This window comes from Eurytemora carolleeae, unplaced genomic scaffold (genome assembly GCF_000591075.1).
Source record: "Eurytemora carolleeae unplaced genomic scaffold, Eaff_2.0 scaffold292, whole genome shotgun sequence".
Taxonomy (NCBI): Eukaryota; Metazoa; Arthropoda; class Copepoda; order Calanoida; family Temoridae; genus Eurytemora; species Eurytemora carolleeae.
The window spans coordinates 58,389-82,502 of record NW_019396324.1 but is presented as its reverse complement, the minus strand read 5'-3'; the positions used below and the strand labels follow the sequence as shown (position 1 = coordinate 82,502).

Here is a 24,114-nt window from a genome sequence, read left to right as displayed (position 1 = left end):
TCATTTATAATAGTTTAAATGTAAAAGCCAAAATTTCCCTATACGTTTTTTATATTTCTATTTTAGTTTGAAGCTGTATAAAAAAGCGAGACCGAGACCTCCTCCAAAAATTCCAAATACATAAGGCTTTCTTGATTGTTTGATAGGTCTAATATTTCAGATATATAGGTAGTTTAACAATCAAGTATAATTGCCTTTTTTGGATCTTTGAGCACCCATAATTTAATTAAGCATGATTAAATTAAGTTTTAAAATATAATGCTATTGATTTTCTAAATCTAAAAAGCCCTGAGAGGAGATAATTTGACGATTACCATAAAATTAATTTTTTGGGGGGCATTAAACAGATATTAAAAATAATATAATTAAATCAGAATTTTCAGAAATTAAAGACGACATTTAAAACATTCTTTAATATACTTCGATCGGCCCAGAAATTGTCCTAACCTAACCTAATCCTCAAATAATACAAAAATAAACAGCTGGCGTAGGTCCGATATTGCAGTAGGTCGGAAAGTTAGTACGTCAGAAGTTCAGAAGGGGGATGTTGCGTATAGATAATATATAACAGCTTAACATTACCCCTTTGTTTAAAAATGCAAATATTATATAACGAAGTTGGTGATCTGAAGCTGGGAAGGGTTTAAGCGTTCCCCTAAACCTTTTTTGAGCCTTTATATAGCTCTAGTTTTTTCCTTCATTTGTAACTTGTGAACCAAACCAATACAAACCAAAAACCAAAACAATACTGCGTGAGTTTCAAGGGTGGTTATACATGGGGGGGATGGGGGCAGTGCCCCCCCTAGACCTGTAAAGGGCTAGGGGCGTCGCAGAACTCAGAGCTTTCACACTTTTCAAATCTTAAAAACTCAAGACTGAAGAACATAAAAAATAGTTTGCTATTCGAAGATTATTAGTTGACCAGAGCCACCATAACAGAAGTCTAATGAAAAATCTATTTAGAATGCACATTCATCCTAATGTTTGGCTTGGCTTGAGTTTAGAGGTAGTTTAAAAGACCTTTTTTTGTTTTTATATTCGGATTTAATTTAATTTATTCATTATACCGCTGTTTTGTAATCTTTCTTTTTATTACAAACAGGCATATGCCTGTGGAATTTAAAAATCGAATAGAAACAAAAAAACTTATAATTTATTTAGCTTATGTCATCCCCAAGGGTATCTATGAGTTTCCTTACTAAAATTCAGCCCATTTGATTCAGCCGTTTGGCCAGCCAAAGAAACATATATGAACGAAGGGCTTTATGACATAGATAACATTGTACTCCTACTTTTTTTTCAAAAAAGAAACTTTTACAAGTCATAATGATTTTCTGAACCTTTATCCTTTCTTCATCTCATAAAATTTAAGCAAGTTTTTCATTTTCAAAAATGTCTTTTACTATCTCTGGTTTAAATACTTATTATCACTAACATAACAGCATAATAAATTCGAATTTTTAGAAACAATATTTTTTTCTGGTAGTTTTGTTTTAAGGAGAGATACATGCGAGAACTGTATGCATGTAAGCCTATACCCACTTTCATTTTTCGCGAACACTCCCTTTACTAAATGGAAATCTTAACGAAATTCTTAATATCTCTGTTTACATGGACAGCACAAGAAAAGGCAGACCACATTTTGTAAATGCCACGACTAGGAGACTAAGGAGACTTTTATGCTTATTAAGTTACACGAATCATTATTGTAAATGTAGGTTGAAAAATTAATGCCTCCAATAATTTCTAAGATTAAAGACAACTTGATGGCGTCTTGCTATTGTCATGATACGTGGGACACCCTGTGTAGAATCTGTGTAAAGTTGAACTTGATCTCCGAAGAGCATATGCTAAGCATCAATGAAATATTTCAAGGACACCTTACTGAGGAACAAACAACAATAAAGTTTAAACAAAACATTTATAAAACTGTACATTTTTTATATTTACATATTTATGTAAATCAATTTGCATAGTAGAGAGTTGCACATGTCCAGAATACCAAATAAATAATCGATGTGTTTAGTGTTTTTCTGAATATTCTTGTTTTTTTGCAATTGGTTTAAAAGTTCAAAAGGTCGAATTTTAAAAAGAAAATTACGTTTTCCTTGCAAAGCTGGATTCCCAATACATAAAAAGAAGTGTCTGTTCTCTGTACTATACTGTTTTCTCTATGCCCTTAACTGTCTTTTCTTTGTACTGTACTGTCTGTTTTGTGTTCTTTAGTGTCTCTTCTACGTATTCTACCGTCTGTTGTGTGAACCTACTGTCTGTTCTGTGTTCTGTAATAACTGGTCTGTGTACTGTACTGTCTGGTCTGTGTATATACTACATAAGATTCTAGTTCTTTCATACATTTAAATTTGAGTCTGCAGTGTAGGAAGTTAAAGGACATTTCATTATGCATATTCCCCAGATATTCCCCATGGGGGGCGTATACAGGGTGGGTGGGTGGTGGCTCAAAAGAGGGGATTGGAGAAAAGAGACGTGGAAAGCATGAAAATAAATAGAATTTTAAAACTTTTCATATCATTGAGGGGGGAAAAAACCCTGTTTACCAGCTTTCATCATTCCCATCATGGGAATAGGAGAAATGTAATATTCATCATTAAAACAAGACACACCCTGAATACTGAGTTTAACAACTAGATTTAACCTTTTTATAAACCTGGTAGGCAAGTAACAAATTTTTATTCTATGTATTAATTATATCATAATTCAGGAACCCCTTGACCGATTTGCTTCAAACACCGGAGAACCAAGGGAATAGATTGGTTTTGAGATTCTATGTTGAGTGGATCCATTTTTATTGAGAAATAAAGTTAAAATTGTAATTTACGACCAAGCGCGGGTAAACGGTAGGAGTAACTATGAGTACCCTGGGCAATGCTTGGTTTCCAAACGATCTGTGTTTAATGAGTAATCTCTGTTTGTATGTCGTCGATCATTAATTATGAATCCCTTGACCAATTTGCCTCAGATTTTGATTGCAGAACTCGGTAAACCATCAGAATGTTTTTTAGCTCAAGTTTAGCTTGGGCTACTTTAATCTAGGGAAAACTTAGTACTGAGACAAAGCTGGGTGCCCAAGCTAGTCACGTTCTTTTTTATACCAAGTCACGTAGATATAGATTTATTGGAAACTTTAGAATCATGAATACCCTTAATCCCGATCGCTTAATCTGAATATCCACTGTGAAAACTTATGATTTTCTTAATCCTCTCATTTGGTACACTCAGATTGGTAGAATTTAAAACATTTTAGTGGATAAAGGTTGTAATAATCTGAAGATTAACAAAAAGAGGAGATCAAGCATTGATCTCAATATCTAAGATTCTAAAGTTTTCAGCTCCGGTTGTCGAGAATCTTCAAAAAATACTTTTTGACAACATTCCCCATAAGTTTGCGTAAACAGTACTTTTCTTCATAAAACTAAATATTATGAAAGATTATTTTGTTTATACTTAAAATAGAAATTATGAACGACATATTCTCAAATGAAAATTGTCCAGGGATGAAATGTGGAAATATTTCTCTTATGACGAAATCTAGGAATTAGGAAATGCTTTAACTACATTTTTCTTGAAAATTTTAGAAATTAGTTCTAGCATCGATATGATATAAATACAGGGTTATCTACAAAATAGTAGGCCGTAAAGTTTTTAGTTTGACCAAGGTCATATTGAAAGGAAAATTAATAATCTGAATACATATTGAAACCAGTTCTCTCTGGGCGGAATTTGTAAAAGTGTTCGTTTAGTATCCGAGGAGGTTAATTAAATTTTAATAATTTTGACAATTCAAAATAGTTTCATATGCATGACCAGAATATTTCATTGATTTGTTGTGTGAAAGATGGATCCTATGTTAGGTTTCGACATCCGCGTCTTGTGTTTACATTACCACCCAGGACAGTCCACTGCAGTACAAAAGATACATACACCCCTGAAATACTTTCCTTGCATTATAACCTTAAGAGTATGACAATTTAAATGTTAAATTAATTCTTGTCCTGAAGACAAACAGTCTTTTTATGTCTTATACAATGATTTTGCAGATAAAGTACCATGGTTTACAGTTTCAGAGAATCATAAATGTAAGACAACAGGCAGTATAAATTCCGTACAGCTTCGACTCTGTAATTGTAAGACAACAGGCAGTATAAATTCCATACAGCTTCGACTCTGTAATTGTAAGACAACAGCCAGTATAAATTCCATACAGCTTCGACTCTGTAATTGTAAGACAACAGGCAGTATAAATTCCATACAGCTTCGACTCTGTAATTGTAAGACAACAAGCATTTGTAAGACAACAGGCAGTATAAATTCCATACAGCTTCGACTCTGTAATTGTAAGACAACAGGCAGTATAAATTCCATGCAGCTTCGACTTCAAAGTCTTATCCTTTGTGCAGGTAACGGCTGTATAATTACTACTATGCATATTACTGGGTAAAGTAAATTACAAATGATGAGACATAACTGGTGACCAAAAAATCAAAATAATTATTTACAACTACTTTACAGGAAAGTTGAGGGAACCCCTGGTAAAAAATTTAATTTCCCGAATATAATAGGAGTTGTACACAATTTTATCGTCTTTTGGGATGAAAATGTGCGAATTTTTTCCCTAAAACTTCGCAGTAAGGGTGGTTATTTTACATAACTGGTCCCAAGGGACGTTAAGTATTCTAATCTCCCTCTGTTGGGGGGAATCATAGGTAAGTAATGTTGGCCAAAAGGCGGTAAAATATTATTTCGCTTTTCTAATTATAATCATAATTCAGTATTTTGATAATATACTTAACTCATGTCAAGTTAAAAAACCGCATATATTCTCTACAGTCGTCAACTCATCTTTAATGACTAACCCTGGATGTAAAGAAGATGCATATGACGAGGATGAAAAGAAAGAAATGAATATGCAATAAAGAATAATTAATTATGATCTACATCAGTATAATATATACATATTGCGTGCATAATGCATATTGCATAAATCTATATATAAGAATAATATTAATATTCTATACATGTAACAAATCCCTTACTCCAATAGTACTTGAAGTCTGTATCCAGATACAACTCTCTCTCTGTAATCTTGAGTCTGTATCCAGATACAACTCTCTCTCTGTAATCTTGAGTCTGTATCAATCCAGATATAACTCTCTCACATGTATTCTTAAGTGTGTATCAATCCAGATATAACTCTCTCACATGTATTCTTAAGTGTGTATTTATCGACACACAAAACTATAGAACTCTATACTCTCTACAGAGCAATATTACTCTGACCGTAATCAAACAGAGTTCATGTCAACTAACTATATTTAAGGTTTATATGATACAGGTAAAAATGAAATTGACTGATAGGTCTTTTCAGAGATTAAGGAACATAGTTATATATGCAAGACATGTTAATTAGGGTTATTACTGTAATATACAGGTAGGTTTAGGTTTCCAAGGTATGGGGGTTATTACTATATTTATTACATACATATATCTATATATTACCATAATATAAATATTCTACATATAGAACATAATTCATAAATCTTTAATAAACAATGATCAGCGGCTGGGAGTTATTTGATCATTAAATAATTGCAATGATATATTCTTTAGAGAATAAAAACAGCGGTTGTTTTCTTCAAAGTATAATATTCATTGATATACAGGGTTACCCACAAAGGAAGAGACTTCAAAGACATTTGTACAAATTGATTACATTGTCATTTTCCTTAAATTCATGATTCCTATCAACAATATACTTGTTTCTTTCTCTTCCAAATTATTAAATAAATCATTAAAAGACTATATTTAAGACTAACGACTAAGATTCGTCATATTTGCCCTTGTTATTCTTTACAAAATCATTTATTATAGCATCCTCAAAGTACGAGACAGGATTTAACCTGACATTTTATATTTAAAGAGATTTTATGCCTAACTTTGTATTATTCAATTAAAGGAATTGTTTTGATATTATTTCACAAGATTCCAAATAGTTATACACAATTATAGTGCTAAACTTTATCTTGTTGTGCATGCCACAACAAGAATTGTATTGGTCGGAGAACAAGTTTTTTTTTCAGTGCGTGTCTCTGTTGTTGTGAATGTAAAAGAATAATACAAATTTTAGGCATGTCTCAATAGTTGTGAAATAGTTCTGCATTTTCTCAAAAGCTTTAGTTTTTTTAATAGTTATAGTGTGAAGATTGATTTGATTTTTTAAAAATTATTTTTGCGGGGCTCATGCGCCTCTAGACCCCTTCCCTCGTTGTTGACAAATTAGAAAATAGCCTATACAGAACATAAAATTAATGCTAAGATTACTCGTTTTTTTACAATCATGAAAATTTTCTAGGCATGCAGTGGGGCTCTGCAACCCCCCACCTGCAGTATACGTTTCCCTAGCGGTGATCCTGGGCCTTTACCACAACACCCGTCTTTGCACCTCGGCCCACTGGGGAAAATCCTGGTTACGGGCCTGTATTCAAATATGATATGAGACACTCTGTATATCCCTGCTTGATTTTAAATATGCATCTAATACTGGATCCAACTGTGCTAATATAATAAATATATGTATGGTTATAGTATACTGTATAACGTATGTATATTGTATGTATACGCCCCACGCATTATTGTTAAGAATTATGCAGAATACTTACAATGTTTGTTTCGTAAAGGGTGTCCCACGAAACATTACAATTCAAGATATAAAAATTACAAAATACCCTAGTCCTGGCATTTCCAAAATTTGGTCTGCTTTAAATATTACCCCAGATATGAAGAATTTAGTTCAGATTTCGACAATTTTGGTTTTGATTCACAAAATTGAAATCTGAACGATTAGTACAGTTCAAAAAATGCAGACCACATTTTGGAAAAGCCAGGATTATGAATATTTCGTGGTTTAATATTGTTTCAAGAATAATACATGTGAAAGAAGTTTGACGACTCAATGCCATAAAAAAAATATTCTAATATCAAAGACGACCTTTAAGTCGTAATGCTACTGTCGTGTTTTGTGGGGACACCCTGTATCTAAAAATTATGAATTCCAGGGAACTTTATGCTCAGGTTATTCTTGACTTTGAATTATTTTTCAAACCTTTTATGTTTATGTGGTTTGTCAAGCAGAACTAACTGCAAATAGTAAAAAAAAATTTCATAAAACTTAATTATGCTAAAGTTTGTTTTTATCAAAGTTTGCAACATCTTTATCCTAAAAGAAAGAAATAAAAAGTACAAAAAGATCCGAAAATCGTTAAATTTTCGTTTTTTTCCATGTAAGTTCTGCCAGGGTCATAAAACTTGAAATATATGCTAGAAATTATAAAGAAAAACCGATCGAAAAATGAACCACCTAATGGTACATTACTAACTACAATAAGTAAATCCTCATTTGAATTGCCACCGTAAAATATTATTTTTGTGGAAAATTTTTCCCAAGGAGCGTTTCAATTCAGTTCAAGAAGCTAGGGAACTCCCGTGGGCTCCTCGATCTATCTGGGTACGCCATCATGATCCCATCTATAGATCAAGGCTTTTCACGCATATTTGTACTTAGTAAATTTTAACTGAATGCTCAGAGTAATAAATTATATTTAGTTATGGTCACCACAAAATTGACATTTCTATGCATTGTGAGCTAATTAAGCTTTCTTTAATTATGTCCTTTTTTAATTTATTAAACCTCTTTCATTTTAATTGTTGCATATAGTGAGTATAAGTTCATTTGAGGATTCATGATTTACAAAAGTTTTAATCAAAAGTTGCAGAATTTAATGGAAAAAGAAAAAAGATTTTGTGAAACTACGGGTTCGTTCATCTCTTGTAATCATATCTGCTTTTTCCTTATTCTACAGTTACGTTTTTCATATCTTAGGAATATAACATCTCTGGAGATCGTAAGAGTAAGAGTTCTTAATCACAAAATACCCCTAGTCTTGGCATTTCCAAAATGGGGTCTGCCTTTTTTGTGCTTTCAATTTTTTAAAATTTTCTGGTGATATTTACTACTCAAAAAGTCAGACCACATTTTGTAAATGCCAGTACAAAGCGAATTATGTGGCAATTGTTTCAAGAATGATATGTGAAGGTAGGTTGCTTCTCTCGTGTTTTGTGAGACATCTTGTATAATGTATTTTATTGGAGAGGGACGCTAAGCTTAATCAAAAACATGTCCGAGAAATCTGCATGTATTTCAGATATGACTAGTTATATAACCAACAGTATAAACCAGAGAAAAATTAAATAGTTTTACAATTTACAGTGTTGAAATACATTTTTTAGTGGGCACAAAGTAAATTACAATGTTTATTTAACAGGATAGAGAACATATATATATATATATATATATATATTTATCCTGTAATCTTTAAACTAAGGAAAGCTGCAAGTTGGTAAAATACAATGCAAAAATTGAATTAAGTTTGTTGGCTGCGGCGTGACAGTATTCTGTGTAATTTTAATATTTGAAAACATAAGTTTTGCACCACATGACCTTTAAAAATCAAATTAGCAAAAATTAAGGGAATTTAAAAAATATCACAAATTTCCTTTCTGCAATTTTAATGCTTCATGAATAAATCTAAATTTACCAAAAAATTCCTTGTCATGTTTGATTAAAGAAAACTCCGTAGACCAAAGTTTAAACCTAAAAATCTTGTTTTAATAAATACACTGCAGTAGATCAGTAAAGTTTCGATTTTATAAAAATTTTCGGTGGAAAAAATTAACCTAACTAAATTTAATGGTTAGAAGAGAGTTTTTACAAAAATCAGTCTTACTTCACTAAGTTTCATACTTACAGTTAGCTGGTATATAAAAATTTAACGGTACAAGACAACAACAATAGGTGGCGCTCGAGATGAAATATTTTATTTCACCTAAAAACGGCCTCGATAAGACTTTTAAAGAACTCATTTGAGTTTCAGGAGATCGAAAGATAGTTGAGGTTAGAAAGTGGTAAATTTCAACCCAAGTTAATATAAGAGAATCATATTACAATAAATTTACCGTTTAAAAAAGTATAAAAATGTGCAAAACAAATTCCGTAAGAAGGCAGAATTGTGAGATATGCGTGTTTTGTGCAAATACTATTGGACGAAACCAGTCTTTTTTTCATTCTCGATAATTTGTCCGTGTTCAGACGAACGATGTTTTAATTTTCATTAGGACTGTTTTTAAAAAACATTATCATCTATTGTAACAAAAATTTGTATAAATATAAATATATTATAAAGCTGCACGCAACTTTCTTCTTTTCAAGCTCGAAATAAAATGGCCGCTGATAAGAAATCAGCTGACACTGACAGTAATGGCTAATCTTAAATGGCCGGTAGAAAAGCAGCTGACTACCGCCTACCGGTGATAATAGTCTCGTAAAACACTGGACGTTAAATCATATTTAATATTCAGAAATGTTTTTAGAAATATTTAAAGTGGATTCTTCTATTTCAAATGCAATTTAGTCCAAACTTCTTCGAGTCGTATCTCATTTGGGATTAATCAAAATCACTATTTCTGAACTTTATGAGTTTTAAGTTTTAACTGAATCTGAATGAGACAGATTTAATTTTTGGTTTCAGTTGATTTTCTCTGACACATCTTGATCACACTCAGAAAGGGTTTCGACAACCTCAGAATACAAGAACTGAACAGCTTAAAATCTTGGTTTGGATCTATCATTAACTTCGTTGGTTTTCTTTAAACTGAATCCTCGCTGTATCTCCTGGTTAAGTATCGGACGAACACGACGAACATCACTCACGGTTCGAGTTTCGATCCACTGTCGAACCCTCATGGCCGAGTGCTCGAACTGAGCGGGAGGGAGGTTAGGTCCCCTGGGAGGACCGTTGTTAGGCCAGGCGTGACCGTTTATGTCCGGAGGCTGGGGTCTCTGACCGAGGGTAGGATCCATATCCTAAAATTCATTTAATTACAATTTTAAAACTTAACATAGAAACAGGAGATTTGTACAGTTACCCCCGGCCCTAAAAAATGAGACTTCTATTTACGATTTTATGAAAGTTCCCTGCGACTCTTAATTTTTCTTAATTCACCATAAAAAAGTGCATATTTCAGGCATAACACCAAAATCAATTTAGTCTCGACCAGGCTGTTAAGTGTAGCCCTGTATTATTAATTACCTCAGAAAGATAAAATCATGGATTATATATTTAAAACATTACTCTTTTCTACATCTAAGCTGTTAAGGAAAACCCAAAAAAATCATTTAGATGGAATACATTGATCATTTCAGCCTTGTCATGTCGAAAATTGCATTAAATGGACAGTATGCGTAACCTCAAAAGCTTTGTTTTTGTTTATTTGAAATTTTATTTTTATTTGTGGTTTCTCTGAGAAAGTGAATTGCACTTTTCTTACTTTAAATAAAAAATGGTGAAATTCACAGAAATGAAGGACAGTTTCTTCCAAAATGTTGATCAGATTAAGGATTCAAGGGTACCGTTGTAAATCGGGCATAGCTTTTTTTTGCATGAAGAGTCACTTAATATTACGCTAACAGTCACTTTAAAAACTGGTTTGAATTTTTTTACATAATGACCTGCATAATCTGATCATGGTACTGATGTTGCTGATGCTTGTACCAGTTCTTACTGTGAAGCTGGAACTGCATACCGAACCCGTACTGTTCTCCTTCAGGACTACCGTTAGCATTGTACTGCTGTTGATGTTGGTTGGGGTGCTGTTGCTGGTTAAACTGCTGTTGTCCGTTATACAGCTGACCGTTTGAGTTATACAGCTGTTGGCCATTCTGCTGTTGGTATTGCTGCTGCTGCTGTTGGAACTGCTGGTGCTGTTGATACTGGAACTGACTGTTCGGCTGTTGAAAATGCTGAGGTGCAATCTATAAGTGAATTTAAATACAATCTAATCTAAAAAGCGGTGTTTCAAATTTCAATAAGTAAATAAAAAATTCCTATCAAAAATTAAAAAAGCTTTTTTTAAAAATGTTTGTGCAAAATGATTCAGACCTGAGGACCGGGAGGATGGGGTACCATTCCAGGTTCCGTGTGACCCAGTGCCATCTTGTTTTGCTGCTGCGCCTGGATTTTCTGTTGGAGCGCGGCAACCGGCGCATAAATCTGCTCATTGGATCCTGGGGAGATAGGCCTGGGCCCACGAGGTGAGGATAGAGCGGCATCAAGACGAGCTTTTATCTGAGATCTATCTGATATTGAAGACATGGGGGAAGGACTACTCATACTCTGAACCCGCCTAGAGAGAGAAAACAACTATTAAAATGTAGGGTTTGTTAGAGATTTGCAATAAGAAATAAGGTCTTCTTATTTCCTGAGATCAGGATCCATTTAATTTTTATGTGGATCCGGATCCTGAATCTGCACTGGAATAAAATGGATCCAGATCCAGGCCATGAACATTTCTTTAAGATTTATTGATTTTTTAACAGAAGATCTTTTTTTTACAACAGTTCTGATTTGGATTTTTATTCGCAGTTTTTTGTTAATATTTTCCCACTTAGATCTGTATCAGTAAATTTCCATATTTTTGCGGATCCGGATCCAGGAAGCAAAAATGTTGCAGATCCAACGGATCTGGATCCTTATCACTTCATGTCTTTACCTTAGAGTGGCGGGGCTGGACTGTCTTGGTGACTGAGTGCTCTGTCGTCTTTGAAGCTCTCGAACAGAATCTGCTACACTCAACCCTCGTCGTCCTTCGATATCTCCTCCACGCTTTCCTTCATCTTCATCATCCTCGTCACTATGGAGTAGATGGGGAGGAGGAGGGGGCAGGAACTCCATACTTCCTCGGGGAGTGGTACTGTTACTCCCCGGCTCAACATCGTCGTCACGTCCGCCGTCCTGGCTTGCTGCGGAGACACGGCGGATTGGTGGAGGGGGTTTACCAGCTGCCTGGGACATACTTCGTCGTAAAATAGTTCCTCCGCCTCGCAAACCTAGATAAGTTAATAAATTTTAGATCAGTGTTTTAACATTAAAAATGCTTTTTATTGATTAAAAAAAATTCAGATTAAACTTTACTTCATATCCAAGTTTTAAAGACCTAAAATTTGTTGTTTAACTTAAGGATTACACCAAATCACAGAAAAATTAAAAATAAAAAAAAAATACTAAAGGAGAAAAATTGGTATAAAAACACACAATGCAAACCTAAGGAATAAAAAAAGCTTAATTTAAGACATTAAAAAATACTATTAAAATTCTTTGTAAATCTTAACTTAAACTTAAATAGGTGCATGTAAACCATGTGTAATGTGTACAATGTATAGAACTAACTACTATGTACAAATTAAAAACGTGCAGGGAAGCAAATGTCCAATTTAGATAACGGTCAAAATTTTACAACTAGAAAAAATTTAAATTGTACAGGGAAAATGTAAAGTTTAATTTTTAGACAAATTCCCACAACACTTTTTTCTCAGAACCCCAAAAATATTAACTGTTGATGAATAATGTTTGGATTTAAAAAATAAATAATAATTTTTTTTCTGTACCCAACTGTGCACCAAGAGCTTCACTGAAAGCAACTTCAGGGATCACACCATGGGTGAAGGAATAGGGGCGTTGTAGAGAACCCCTGACCCCCGCCTGGTGCCCCTGGGGGACGGCTGGCACCCTGAAGGGAGGCAGAAGGGGCGCAGGTGCTGGCACCCCTGAATTAATTACTAAACTAAAAATCAAAGAAATCAAATCAAAAAACTTAAAAAAAAACTTTTTGAAATTTTTCTTCACACAAGACAATAAATAAATAAATATTGTTTATAAATTAAGGAAAGTAAAACAACTATTTAAAAGGGCTTTATTATTTTTAAATATTAATCTGTTTTACTTTCTTCTAAATGAAATTAGTTAAGACAAACATAGAAACAGCACAGCCCTATTCTTGAAGAAATTAAACATTGACAGAATTTCGTCAAGAGATTCTTTATTCATAAAAAATTCATTTCAGAAATCATAAAACTTAATTAACCTTCTATTTTCATTTTAAATATGACATATTTTAAGAATTCCATTAGACTTAATATTTGAAAAAAGAAGGCCATTTAACCAAATCATGTTTTTTTTTACACAAAATGATTTTAAAATTACTAAAAGCATGCACAAACTTCAAACAAGCGGGTAAACAAACAAAAACTCGCCGACCGGTTAATCTGATGCTTACCGTTACCCGCAGCAACATCCTCCATGTGTTGACTACCGCCGCTGCCACCGCTTCCGGCGTAACCACTGTCGGATCCTAAACCTGTTTGATTCTCCGCCGTCGGAGTTTTCAGGTCCATCCCCTCATCCGCCTCAGATTGCGCATTTCGAACATTAGCCATAGCATCCGCCATATTCATGTACACAGGCTGGGGTACAACTAGAAACCGGCCATAATGTAAACAAACAAAACAAACAAATAAACTAACAAATTTCCAAAACCGGGTACAACCTTGAATTTCAACAAACAAAGCCCATGATCTGTGCAATCGTGGCGTTTAAACATCTGGAACTGTTTCTTTAGTAATCAACACTTTCCCTCATTTTTAATAGAATTTCTTAAGTAGGTATATTACCTAGCTAACCAGGCACTAATGGATAATGGGTGGGGGTGGGGGGATCATTAATTTCAACCATATTAGTGTACAGCAGAAATGAGGAGGTGATAAATCAAAAAGAAATCAGGGCGATGAATTAAAAAGAAAACAGGGCGATGACTTAAAAAGAAAACAGGGCAATGAATTAAAAAGAAATCAGGGGGATAAACTAAAAAAAATCAGGCTGATAAATTAATAAAAATCAGGATGATGAATTAAAAAAGAAATCAGGGTGATAAATTAAAAAGAAAACAGGGTGATGGATTAAAAAGAAATCAGGGCGATGAATTAAAAAGAAATCAGGGTGATGAATTAAAAAGAAATCAGAGTGATGAAAAGTACTGCAGCAGAGGCAGAATATAATTAATCGTCAAGAATTGAGAAAACTAAAAATTAGTTAAATAACAGTATTCGAAATAGAAATATATAAAGATATAAATATATTCATACTGATGATTGCATAAAAGCATGAGACAATTTGTTTATCAATAAAATTTTATAAGAAGACTGTTGCGTTTCAACTGTTATATATATAATATAAATATATAAATTGGAAAATTTATATTTGAAGGGAAAATTAGGGCGAATAAATCTATCAAATGGAATATTATGTAGGTTCCACCCTGTTGAATTGAAAAAACTATCTATCTAGTATCTATGTATCTATCTATCTATGTATCTATCTATCTATCTATGTATCTATCTATGTATCTATCTATCTATCTATGTATCTATCTATGTATCTATCTATATATCTATCTATATATCTATGTATCTATCTATGTATCTATCTATGTATCTATCTATGTATCTATCTATGTATCTATCTATGTATCTATCTATGTATCTATCTATGTATCTATCTATGTATCTATCTATGTATCTATCTNACAAGTATCTTTGATCCCTGGAACTAACAAGTATCTTTGATCCCTGGAACTAAAGTATCTTTGATCCCTGGAACTAACAAGTATCTTTGATCCCTAGAACTAACAAGTATCTTTAAAATAACGGTTTTCAAGTAAACAAAGATAAGCTGTTAACTTGTCGTTGTTTAAATGTTTCTGCTGTTTGAATACTTGGTAGAAATCAAAATTGAAATTATAAGTCGTCTTCAATGTATAGATATATACGCGGACGACTGTAGTTAATCGTAGTTTTAATCTCACTGAGTTAAACTCTTCATTCATAAACAGTCATCTCTGACCTCACGCCTATCTCAACATAACCCTAATCAACTATCATACTGAGTATAGGGGAATGAGATAAACCCCTACACTTGCTAAACTTCTTTTTCATACAAAAATTGATTTTAAAAAGAACAAAATGCATTTAGCTAATTTGTAATTCCAGTTTTTAACTGCCAAAAGGCGCAGATTCTGATAATTTGCATTCAAAGAATCAATTCAAACGTTTAAAAGCCACAATATTCAGAAATCCTAAAACCCTCCGAAATAATCCCGAAACAGCTGTGAAAAGTGCATTTCATGCTTGTCTTTAAACTGAAAACCGATTTGCAGTAAAAAACACTTTTCCCGGTTTAAATGTTTTGTGAAAATAGATTTAATACATACCCATATCAGGCTGGTTACAGGCAAAGTTTGGTAAACCGTTGGGATTTTGGGAAATTGGCGTGTTTTGAAGGATTCTCTGATTCGGAGGGCGCGTTGGCACATTGGGCCTGTCAAATACAATGTTGATTTAACCCGTTTTTCCAATGACTTCAATAAAATTATGACTCCTTTATCATCTGTATAGTAACTAGACTCACGTGTTTAGTTTTAGCAAGAAATTTTTTTTTTAAAGTGCAACATTGCGAATTGTTGACTCACATTGAAAGTCTCATTAAATCGACCAAAATTTATTTTGAAGTAATAAAATAAAATAAAATGAAATTAAATGAAATATCCAATCAAATTTACTTCCTGTTAAGAAGTTGCGTACTGCGTAAACAATAAATAGGACATTGCGTGAAAATTTGAATTTACCGCCATGGTTCCGTTAAAACATATCTTAACAATACAACTTCGTCTGGACAATAGGAGGGGGACTAAATATAGGACATCAATATATAAGAGAGATCTGACAACAACAAAACAGAAATCAGGGGGGGGGGGAGGAGGGGGCATTTCATTGCGAAATGTCCGAGGGAAAGTATTTGAAGAAGAAAAAAATTTTAATTAACAAATTTGAAGAAATACATTTTTGAGTAGGGAACAAACACTGCTTTGTTCAGTGTCCAGCGTGATTTAAAAATTCCAGGATTATAAGAAAAACAAGAAAATAGAATTCTGAGTAATTAAGACAAATAAAAGAAGTTGGATTGAGGGGGGGGGGTGGTAAGGTTATGAAGTATATGCGTTTAATCACTCTATACAGAATATTAAATATTGCCTGCAGCTTTGAAATAATTCTAATTCTAAAAGTGTGTCCTAAAAACTATGCCAAGCTAAACAATTTGACAAATGACCAGTACTATGTCCAAAACTCATTCAATGTGTTTTTTTTGGTACATCAACAATAAAAAGGTTCATAAACAAGCATGTGATTATAAAACATATTATAAAATACGGCAGATGTCGGTAGGATTATTTGAAACATTTTTCTGGCTTCGGGGTAGCAATAATTTATTTAAATTTAAACAAAATTTTTAAAAAATTTGAAATCCGCATAAAAAGGGGGATTAAAACAGGGGTTAATTTCAAAATGAATTTTAATTATTTCCAACTTCTGTAAAGTGAAGATGAATTTTGCCAATTTATTAAGATTCGCAAACTTTGATTTACAATTTACCAAGCAAACTCAAGTGACTTTAGAGACTTATATTTGTTGTGGGGACGTAACTGAATATTTGTCCCAAATTATAATTGCCTTTAAAATTTCAATCTTTGAGCTCGAACTGGATAGGGATTAGATAGATAGAGTTTGAGGCAAGTGATCTATCTATTCCTTTATGGATTCAGAACACAATTTAATTTATCAATTCTCCTTTAAGTATAAATACAAGGGTACATGGGGTACAGGGGAGGGGGAGAGAAATATTGGATTGATTATTTGATCAACAATGTTCCTGTCAAGACTGCCGCATCTCTGGGGTACAGGAGGTCTACAGTAGATAGGTTCCTCATACCCAGGGTTAGTTGAGTAGGGACGCTCCTCCTCCTGAACAGACACAAGTTAAAGCAAGTATACACAATTTTTAAAGGGAGTGACTGGCTAGACATGGAAGTTGAGATGAGAGTGCAGTAATATTTTACTGTAGTTGTAACGTTTTTGCCGTCGTTATCAAAAAATAAAAAAAACCTATTCTTTAAATGTTTCCTTCAAAATAAACAATCCGAGAGAATTATACACCGTAAAGGTCTTAAAGGTCTCAAATTAATCATAAAATATTTCACTTCAAAATGCACTCTCAGTTCAACTACCATGTCTAGTCTGTCACTCCCTTTAAAAGAGGTTTTATGACAAAATTATACAAAGTAACTTTATTATCTTTTTTCCCCTACGGATTGTAGGTTGATTGTTTTGCTTTGATTTCAAGTGAAGAAATCTAAATTTAAACTTTTTTTTGCCGTATACCACGGTAAACTTCTTGCATAGACCTTGTAACACACGTTTACTTTAACAATCGAGTAAAAAAAATCTATAATAGTTTCATTATTTTTCCTCCAGAATGATTGATACACATGTATTTATACATAAACACAGCATTATTGAAATACAGCTAATTCTGGCTTTTTACTTGTAAAGAATCAAAAAAAAAGTTTTTAATATTAGATCTATTTTTTCTTTTTGATATTTATGAGTGGAATGTTGGAAAATGAGTTTCAAATATTCCTAGAGAATAAATATCTATTTATTCAACTGCCATCAAATAATGTTTCTTTATACCGATTTTTTATGTTATGACTTAGACAATTTTAAAAAAAGTTAACTTTTTTTCCTTGAATAATTTTGGAATAATTTTTTTACCTGAATGTTAGATTTAATAAAAAAAAAATTTAGTTGATTGGGCTTTTCTATTTAATATATTTGATTTGTATTCATAAATTATCAGATGTAAAAAGTTTTTTTTAAACCAGATTATTACTTATCCCTGATGATTTCGATTTTTAAAAATAAATATTGTTAATTTGACTTCTCTATTAAATATATTTTGTATTCATGAATCTAGAAGGTTTAAACTATATAAAATATGCATCCTAATATATAAAATATGCATCCTGTAGAGCAAAAACATGTATTAGACACACCCCCATCCCAAACTTGTTTTTAACTATTTATTATTTTTCAAAATAAAAATAAATAAATAAGGAAATTTCAAATGCAAATGAGTGGAAAATCAATAAATTTTGAAATTTGTTAAAAAAATCAAGAAAACATGTTTATGACCTGGATCTGAATACAATTTTTTTTCAGGTCGATCCATGAACCGTATCCGTTTCAGTATTTGGGAGCAAGAAAATATTCTCTTCTGACTCTGTAATTATGGTGGTCCTATAGCTTTGGCAAATGTTTCTATTTCTCCGGCCAAAAACAAAATTATTTAAACTTCTAGTTAAACTTATCTTACAGAAAAAGAAGATTACTAGATCTAACTTCTTCATATTTATTTCCCTGAAATATTTTCTACTTCCATTCTTTAGATTTTACCTATTTTCTTTAATTCTTTTTCCTTATTCCATCCTTTTCAAAATTATTCAAACTTGAATTCTATTCCTTTCCCTTTTCTTTGCTATATAAACTCCAATATCCTCCTTTTCCACCGTAGTCCCTCCAATCCCATACTATTTTCTGCTATTCTTTCCTCTTTCCTTTCAGTTCCCGTAATTTTCCTCCTCTTTTCTCCTTTTCTCCTCTTTTACTCTCTTTTCTCCTCTTTTCCCCTGTTTTCCCCTCTTTTCCCCTCTTTTCTCCTCTTTTCTCCTCTTTTTTCCCCTTTTCTCCTCTTTTCTCCTCTTTTCTCTTCTTTTCTCCTCTTTTCTCCTCTTTTCTCGTCTTTTCTCGTCTTTTCTCGTCTTTTCTCTTCTTTTCTCCAATTTTCTCCTCTTTTCTCTTCTTTTCTCCAATTTTCTCCTCTTTTCTCCTTTTTTCTCCTCTTTCCTCCCCTTCTCTCCAATGCTCTTCTCTATTACAGCCTTCTCTCCACTTAAACATTGCTATTCTCCCTTCTCCTTTAACTAGCCAACTTAATCCATTTCCCCATCTTCTATCCAGTTACTATCCAGTTACTAACCAGTTACTATCCAGTTTTTAATTATTTACTTCACAGTTACTATCTATCTATTAATTTTCATCCTACAATCATAAAGTCCTATCATGCTCCATTACTCATCCCACTTAATCCATTCCTGATCCTCTTTCCAGTTACTATCCTTATTTTCATTATCATCCTATATCCATTTATTCCCCTCATTCCCCTTTACTCATTCACTAATTAATTCCACTTCATCCATTTCCCATCCTCTATCTAGTTACTATACCAGACACTATCCAGTTACTATCTATCTCTCCCTGCCTCCCTGCCCTGTAAACTGTGGTCACTATAAACTGGGGGAATTGAACTTGTAAAGTTTGTGCATGTCTGCATCTGTTTCCAACTCATTCTGATTTTAGGATTTCAGGACAGAATTCAGGGAGATTTTAGAACAGAATTCAGGGAGAATTTCAGGACAGAATTCAGGGAGGATTTCAGGACAGAATTCAGGTAGGATTTTAGGACAGAATTCAGGGAGGATTTCAGGACAGAATTCAGGTAGGATTTTAGGACAGAATACAGGAAGGATTTCAGGACAGAATTCAGGTAGGATTTTAGGACAGAATTCAGGGAGGATTTCAGGACAGAATTCAGGGAGGATTTCAGGACAGAATTATTCAGGTAGGATTTTAGGACAGAATTCAGGGAGGATTTTAGGACAGAATTCAGGGAGGATTTCAGGACAGAATTCAGGTAGGATTTCAGAACAGAATGCAAGAAGGATTTCAGGACAGAATACAGGAAGGATTTTAGGACAGAATACAGGAAGAGGATTTCAGGACAGAATACAGGGTGGATTTCAGGACAGAATACAGGGAGGTTTCAGGACAGAATACAGGAAGAGGATTTCAGGACAGAATACAGAGAGGTTTTTTAGGACAGCATACAGGGTGGATTTCAGGACAAAATACAGGGAGGTTTTTTAGAACAGCATACAGGGTGGATTTCAGGACAAAATACAGGGAGGTTTTTTAGGACAGCATACAGGGTGGATTTCAGGAACATAAAACAGATGAATGTAGATTATTTTTGCTCAAGAAATCTAACTGTCCAGAAATCCCGCTGCAGTATTTTCAATTCTGTGTAGAAGAAGACTATTAAGAAGAGTTATAGGTAGGTGTGTTAGCATATTAGTAAGACAGCTTATCATAATTAACTCAGTATTCCTATTTATCACAAAGACACGACCAATAGATCCCGAACTAAAAAAACTTTCTTCTTATTTTTTTATCATAATTTTTTTTAGCAAACTTGAATGAAACCCGGTGTATTTGCAAAAAAAGAAAGTCTAGTTTTATGTTCCTAGTTTGCAGGTTGATGGCTAGGTTTCTCCTAAAGTCCTAATAACAATGCATATTGTGTGACACGTCACCTAGAGCACATTACATGCGTATCATGTAACGTATCACGCGAGATTGGTGACAGTTCTTATACAAAATGTGACACAAAAAACACACATTAAATTAAAAAAGTGGCACACCACGTCGAAAATGTGACGCATTACGTGACAAACTGACACATCACGTCATCATGGGACAAGTGTGCCTCGTGCCCCACCATTTGACGAGTGTGACACATCACGTGACAAATGTGATACACCAAGTGACAAATGCGACACATCACATAACAAATGTGACACTCCAGGAGTCCGAGCGTACAGTACATAAAACTAACCTCACGAATCCTCTCTGGTTTGTTAAACGTATACGGCTGCAAGGCCGGGCGTTGATGTCCTTTATCATAGGCTGTGCTGATCGTGTGAGGGCGGTCTGACAAGGGCGGACCCGGCATCCCAGGGGCCAGCCCAGGCCAACCTGCACCAGGGGTGGAGCCCCCAGAACCAGAGAGATCTTGGTCCGAACCATTCGGAGTCTTGGACCTGAAACAATAACAAATATAAAAATGAAAGATGGAAAATGATGAATGATTTTTTTCTATTTGATATTCAAGACATGTAGTCCTATGCTGGGCAACTATAATAATATATAATTCACTCCTTCATTTCTTAAACCTTTTCCAACCAGATATTCAAGACATGTAGTCCTATGCTGGGCAACTACAATAATATATAATTCACTCCTCCTTCCAACCAGATATTCAAGACATGTAGTCCTATGCTGGGCAACTACAATAATATATAATTCACTCCTCCGTTTCTTAAACCTTTTCCAACCAGATATTCAAGACATGTAGTCCTATGCTGGGCAACTATAATAATATATAATTCACTCCTCCATTACTTAAACCTTTTCCAACCAGATATTTTAACTATTGAAAAAAAATATCCCAAAAAGTTATTGTCGTCGTCGTCCTATCATTCAACTAGATTTGTCATTAAAAACAATTAACTCAGAGATTGTGCCCTAACAATTTCCGTTCTGAATTTTTTTTTTGGGAACAATAAATAGTTACAATTCAAATTAAATGATAGAAGGAAGACGACAATGAATCCGTTATTGGTAGATTTTTTTCATCTATAAGGACTACCCAGTCTTAGGAAGAGTATGTTTACCTATGAGGACTATAAGGTCCAAGGAAGAGAGAACGTTCACCTATGAGGACTACCAGGTCTAAGAGAGTATGTTTACCTAAGGACTGTAAGGTCCAAGGAAGAGAGAACGTTCACCTATGAGGACTACCAGGTCTAAGAGAGTATGTTTACCTATGAGGACTATCAGGTCTAAGGAAGAGAGTACGTTCACCTATAAGGACTACAGGACTGTAAGGTCCAAGGAAGAGAGAACGTTCACCTATGAGGACTACCAGGTCTAAGAGAGTATGTTTACCTATGAGGACTACCAGGTCTAAGGAAGAGTATGTTTACCTATGAGGACTACCAGGTCTAAGGAAGAGTATGTTTACCTATGAGGACTATCAGGTCTAAGAGAGTATGTTTACCTATGATGACTACCAGGTCTAAGAGAGTATGTTTACCTATGAGGACTGTAAGGTCCAAGGAAGAGAGAACGTTCACCTATGAAGACTACCAGGTCTAAGGAAGAGTATGTTTACCTATGAGGACTATCAGGTCTAAGGAAGAGAGTACGTTCACCTATAAGGACTACCAGGTCTAAGAGAGTATGTTCACCTATAAGGACTGCCAGGTCTAAGGGAATGTTTACCTATGAGGACTATTAGGTGTAAGGAAGAGAGAATATTTATCTATTAGGACTAACATGCCTAAGGAAGAGAGTATGTTTACCTATGAGGACTATAAGGTCTAAGAGAGTATGTTTACCTATGAGGACTACCAGGTCTAAGAGAATATGTTTACCTATGAGGACTACCAGGTCTAAGAGAATATGTTTACCTCTGAGGACTATCAGGTCAAAGATATTATCTTTATCTATGAGGACTACCAGGTCTAAGAGAGTATGTTTACCTATGAGGACTACCAGGTCTAAGTTTACCTATGAGGACTATCAGGTCAAAGATATTATCTTTATCTATGAGGACTACCAGGTCTAAGAGAGTATGTTTACCTATGAGGACTACCAGGTCTAAGAGAGTATGTTTACCTATGAGGACTACCAGGTCTAAGAGGGTATGTTTACCTATGAGGACTATCAGGTCAAAGAGATTATCTTTACCTATGAGGACTACCAGGTCTAAGGAAGAGAGTATCCTGACTAGTGAACCCACTATCCTGCGAGGAGATAGAGGAGAGACGCATTGGACCAACCAGGTTTCCAACACCCTGATACATAAAAATCATAAATGAAAATTTCATAAGTAACTTTTTAATCATACCACCATGATAGTATTTTCTGTGGGAATATACTTGTAATAATAATAATAAACAATAAATGATAATCAATATAATGAAGAAGGATTTTGAAATAGGTTACTTCCGCTATTTATGTATATCTTCTTCTTCCAATTTTAATCAGTTCTACTCTCGGCATTTTAAAACAGTTCTACTCCGCCATTTTGAAAACGTTCTATTCTCGTTATTTTGAAACAGATCTACTTCTTCAAATTTTAAACAGTTCTACTCCCGGCATTTTAAAACAGTTCTACTCTGACATTTTGAAAAACTTATAGTTTCGTTATTTTAAAACAGATCTACTTCATCCATTCAAAAAAGTTCTACTCCCGCCATTTTAAAACAGTTCTACTCCGCCATTTTGAAAACGTTCTATTCTCGTTATTTTGAAACAGACCTACTCCCGGCATTTTAAAACATTTCTTTCAATTTTTTAAAAAGTTCTTTTACAACCACATAAAACAATTCTACTCCTGGCATTTTAAACAGTTCTACTGTTGTGTAAATAATGGTGAGAATATAACATTAATGTATCCTGGAGAGAACTAGACTAGAACCTGTCTAAACTTACTGATTAACTAATCTATAACACAGTACACAGTACACTGTATTATATATACTACTATATTTAAATATATAAATATGTTTGTATGATTATTTGTTTGTCAAAGAATCTAAATATATAAAACAAACAGAACAGGAGAATTACCAATTTCGGAAAGCCCCCTGGATACACCTCTGACTACATTAAATGTTTTTTAGTCAAATTTTCTTTCACCTCTTCAGACTTTCTAAGTACAACAGTACAAAAAACTTGCGCCAGTACATGAAAAAAGTGTAGCTTCACTACATTTTTCTTCCTTCTCACGTTTAACCTGCACATACAAGTCAATTTTTGTCCTTTTTCCATTGTAGTACATATATTTTCCCCCCTCAATATTCTAATTAATATCGTGTTCCTTATTCATCAATATTGGATATTTAAGCCAGCAATCTCAAATAACAGATATTTCTTTATTAAAAATCCTCAAAGTTTTCTAAAACAACAGTTATTCAATAAAAGATAAAAGTCTAAAAGTTGGTTCTATATTAATTTCAAATCTACTAGCCTTTCCCCCCAAACCCTCCGACGGCTTTCAATCCGGTTTAATTATTAATTCATTGCCTCCTGAAGTGTTTTTTACTGGCCAAACGTCAGCCATATATTTCTACCGGAAGTAGAAGAAAAATCCTACGCCTGGAGACGAGAGCATTAATTGGATCTTCATAAAACCTTCTTAACTATGGTTCCTAGTTCCTAGGACTAGAAGAGCGTGCAACTTGAAAAGGGAGAAGGATGATTACAATGTGCTGAACCACTTTTTATCCAAATAATTTCTATTGTTTAAAAGGTTTGAAAAAGTCTGATAAGAAACGGATTGTAAGGAAAGCAACATCTCCATACGTTCCATTCATGAATTCAAACAAATTATTTGTAAAATATGTTCTTCT

General features: G+C 33.8%; 1 protein-coding gene across 4 annotated transcripts in view; it reads right to left on the bottom strand.

The window, feature by feature from the left end:
- Positions 1–8,194: 8,194 nt before the first annotated feature.
- The window catches only part of LOC111700954 (mediator of RNA polymerase II transcription subunit 12), a 63,775-nt gene continuing 47,855 nt past the window's right edge, over positions 8,195–24,114 (bottom strand). The window contains exons 12-21 of one of the 4 annotated variants that reach the window (XM_023472039.1): positions 22,448–22,554; positions 20,532–20,736; positions 16,671–16,762; positions 15,175–15,281; positions 13,186–13,383; positions 12,518–12,676; positions 11,623–11,959; positions 11,013–11,256; positions 10,583–10,885; positions 8,195–9,937 (exon numbers count right to left, since the gene is read on the bottom strand). In XM_023472039.1, coding sequence (XP_023327807.1) covers positions 9,677–9,937; positions 10,583–10,885; positions 11,013–11,256; positions 11,623–11,959; positions 12,518–12,676; positions 13,186–13,383; positions 15,175–15,281; positions 16,671–16,762; positions 20,532–20,736; positions 22,448–22,554 — 2,013 coding nt within the window. In that variant the 3' untranslated portion in view covers positions 8,195–9,676. The remainder of the gene's footprint in view (positions 9,938–10,582; positions 10,886–11,012; positions 11,257–11,622; positions 11,960–12,517; positions 12,677–13,185; positions 13,384–15,174; positions 15,282–16,670; positions 16,763–20,531; positions 20,737–22,447; positions 22,555–24,114) is intronic. The other 3 variants (XM_023472041.1, XM_023472040.1, XM_023472042.1) reach the window with 3 other exon arrangements.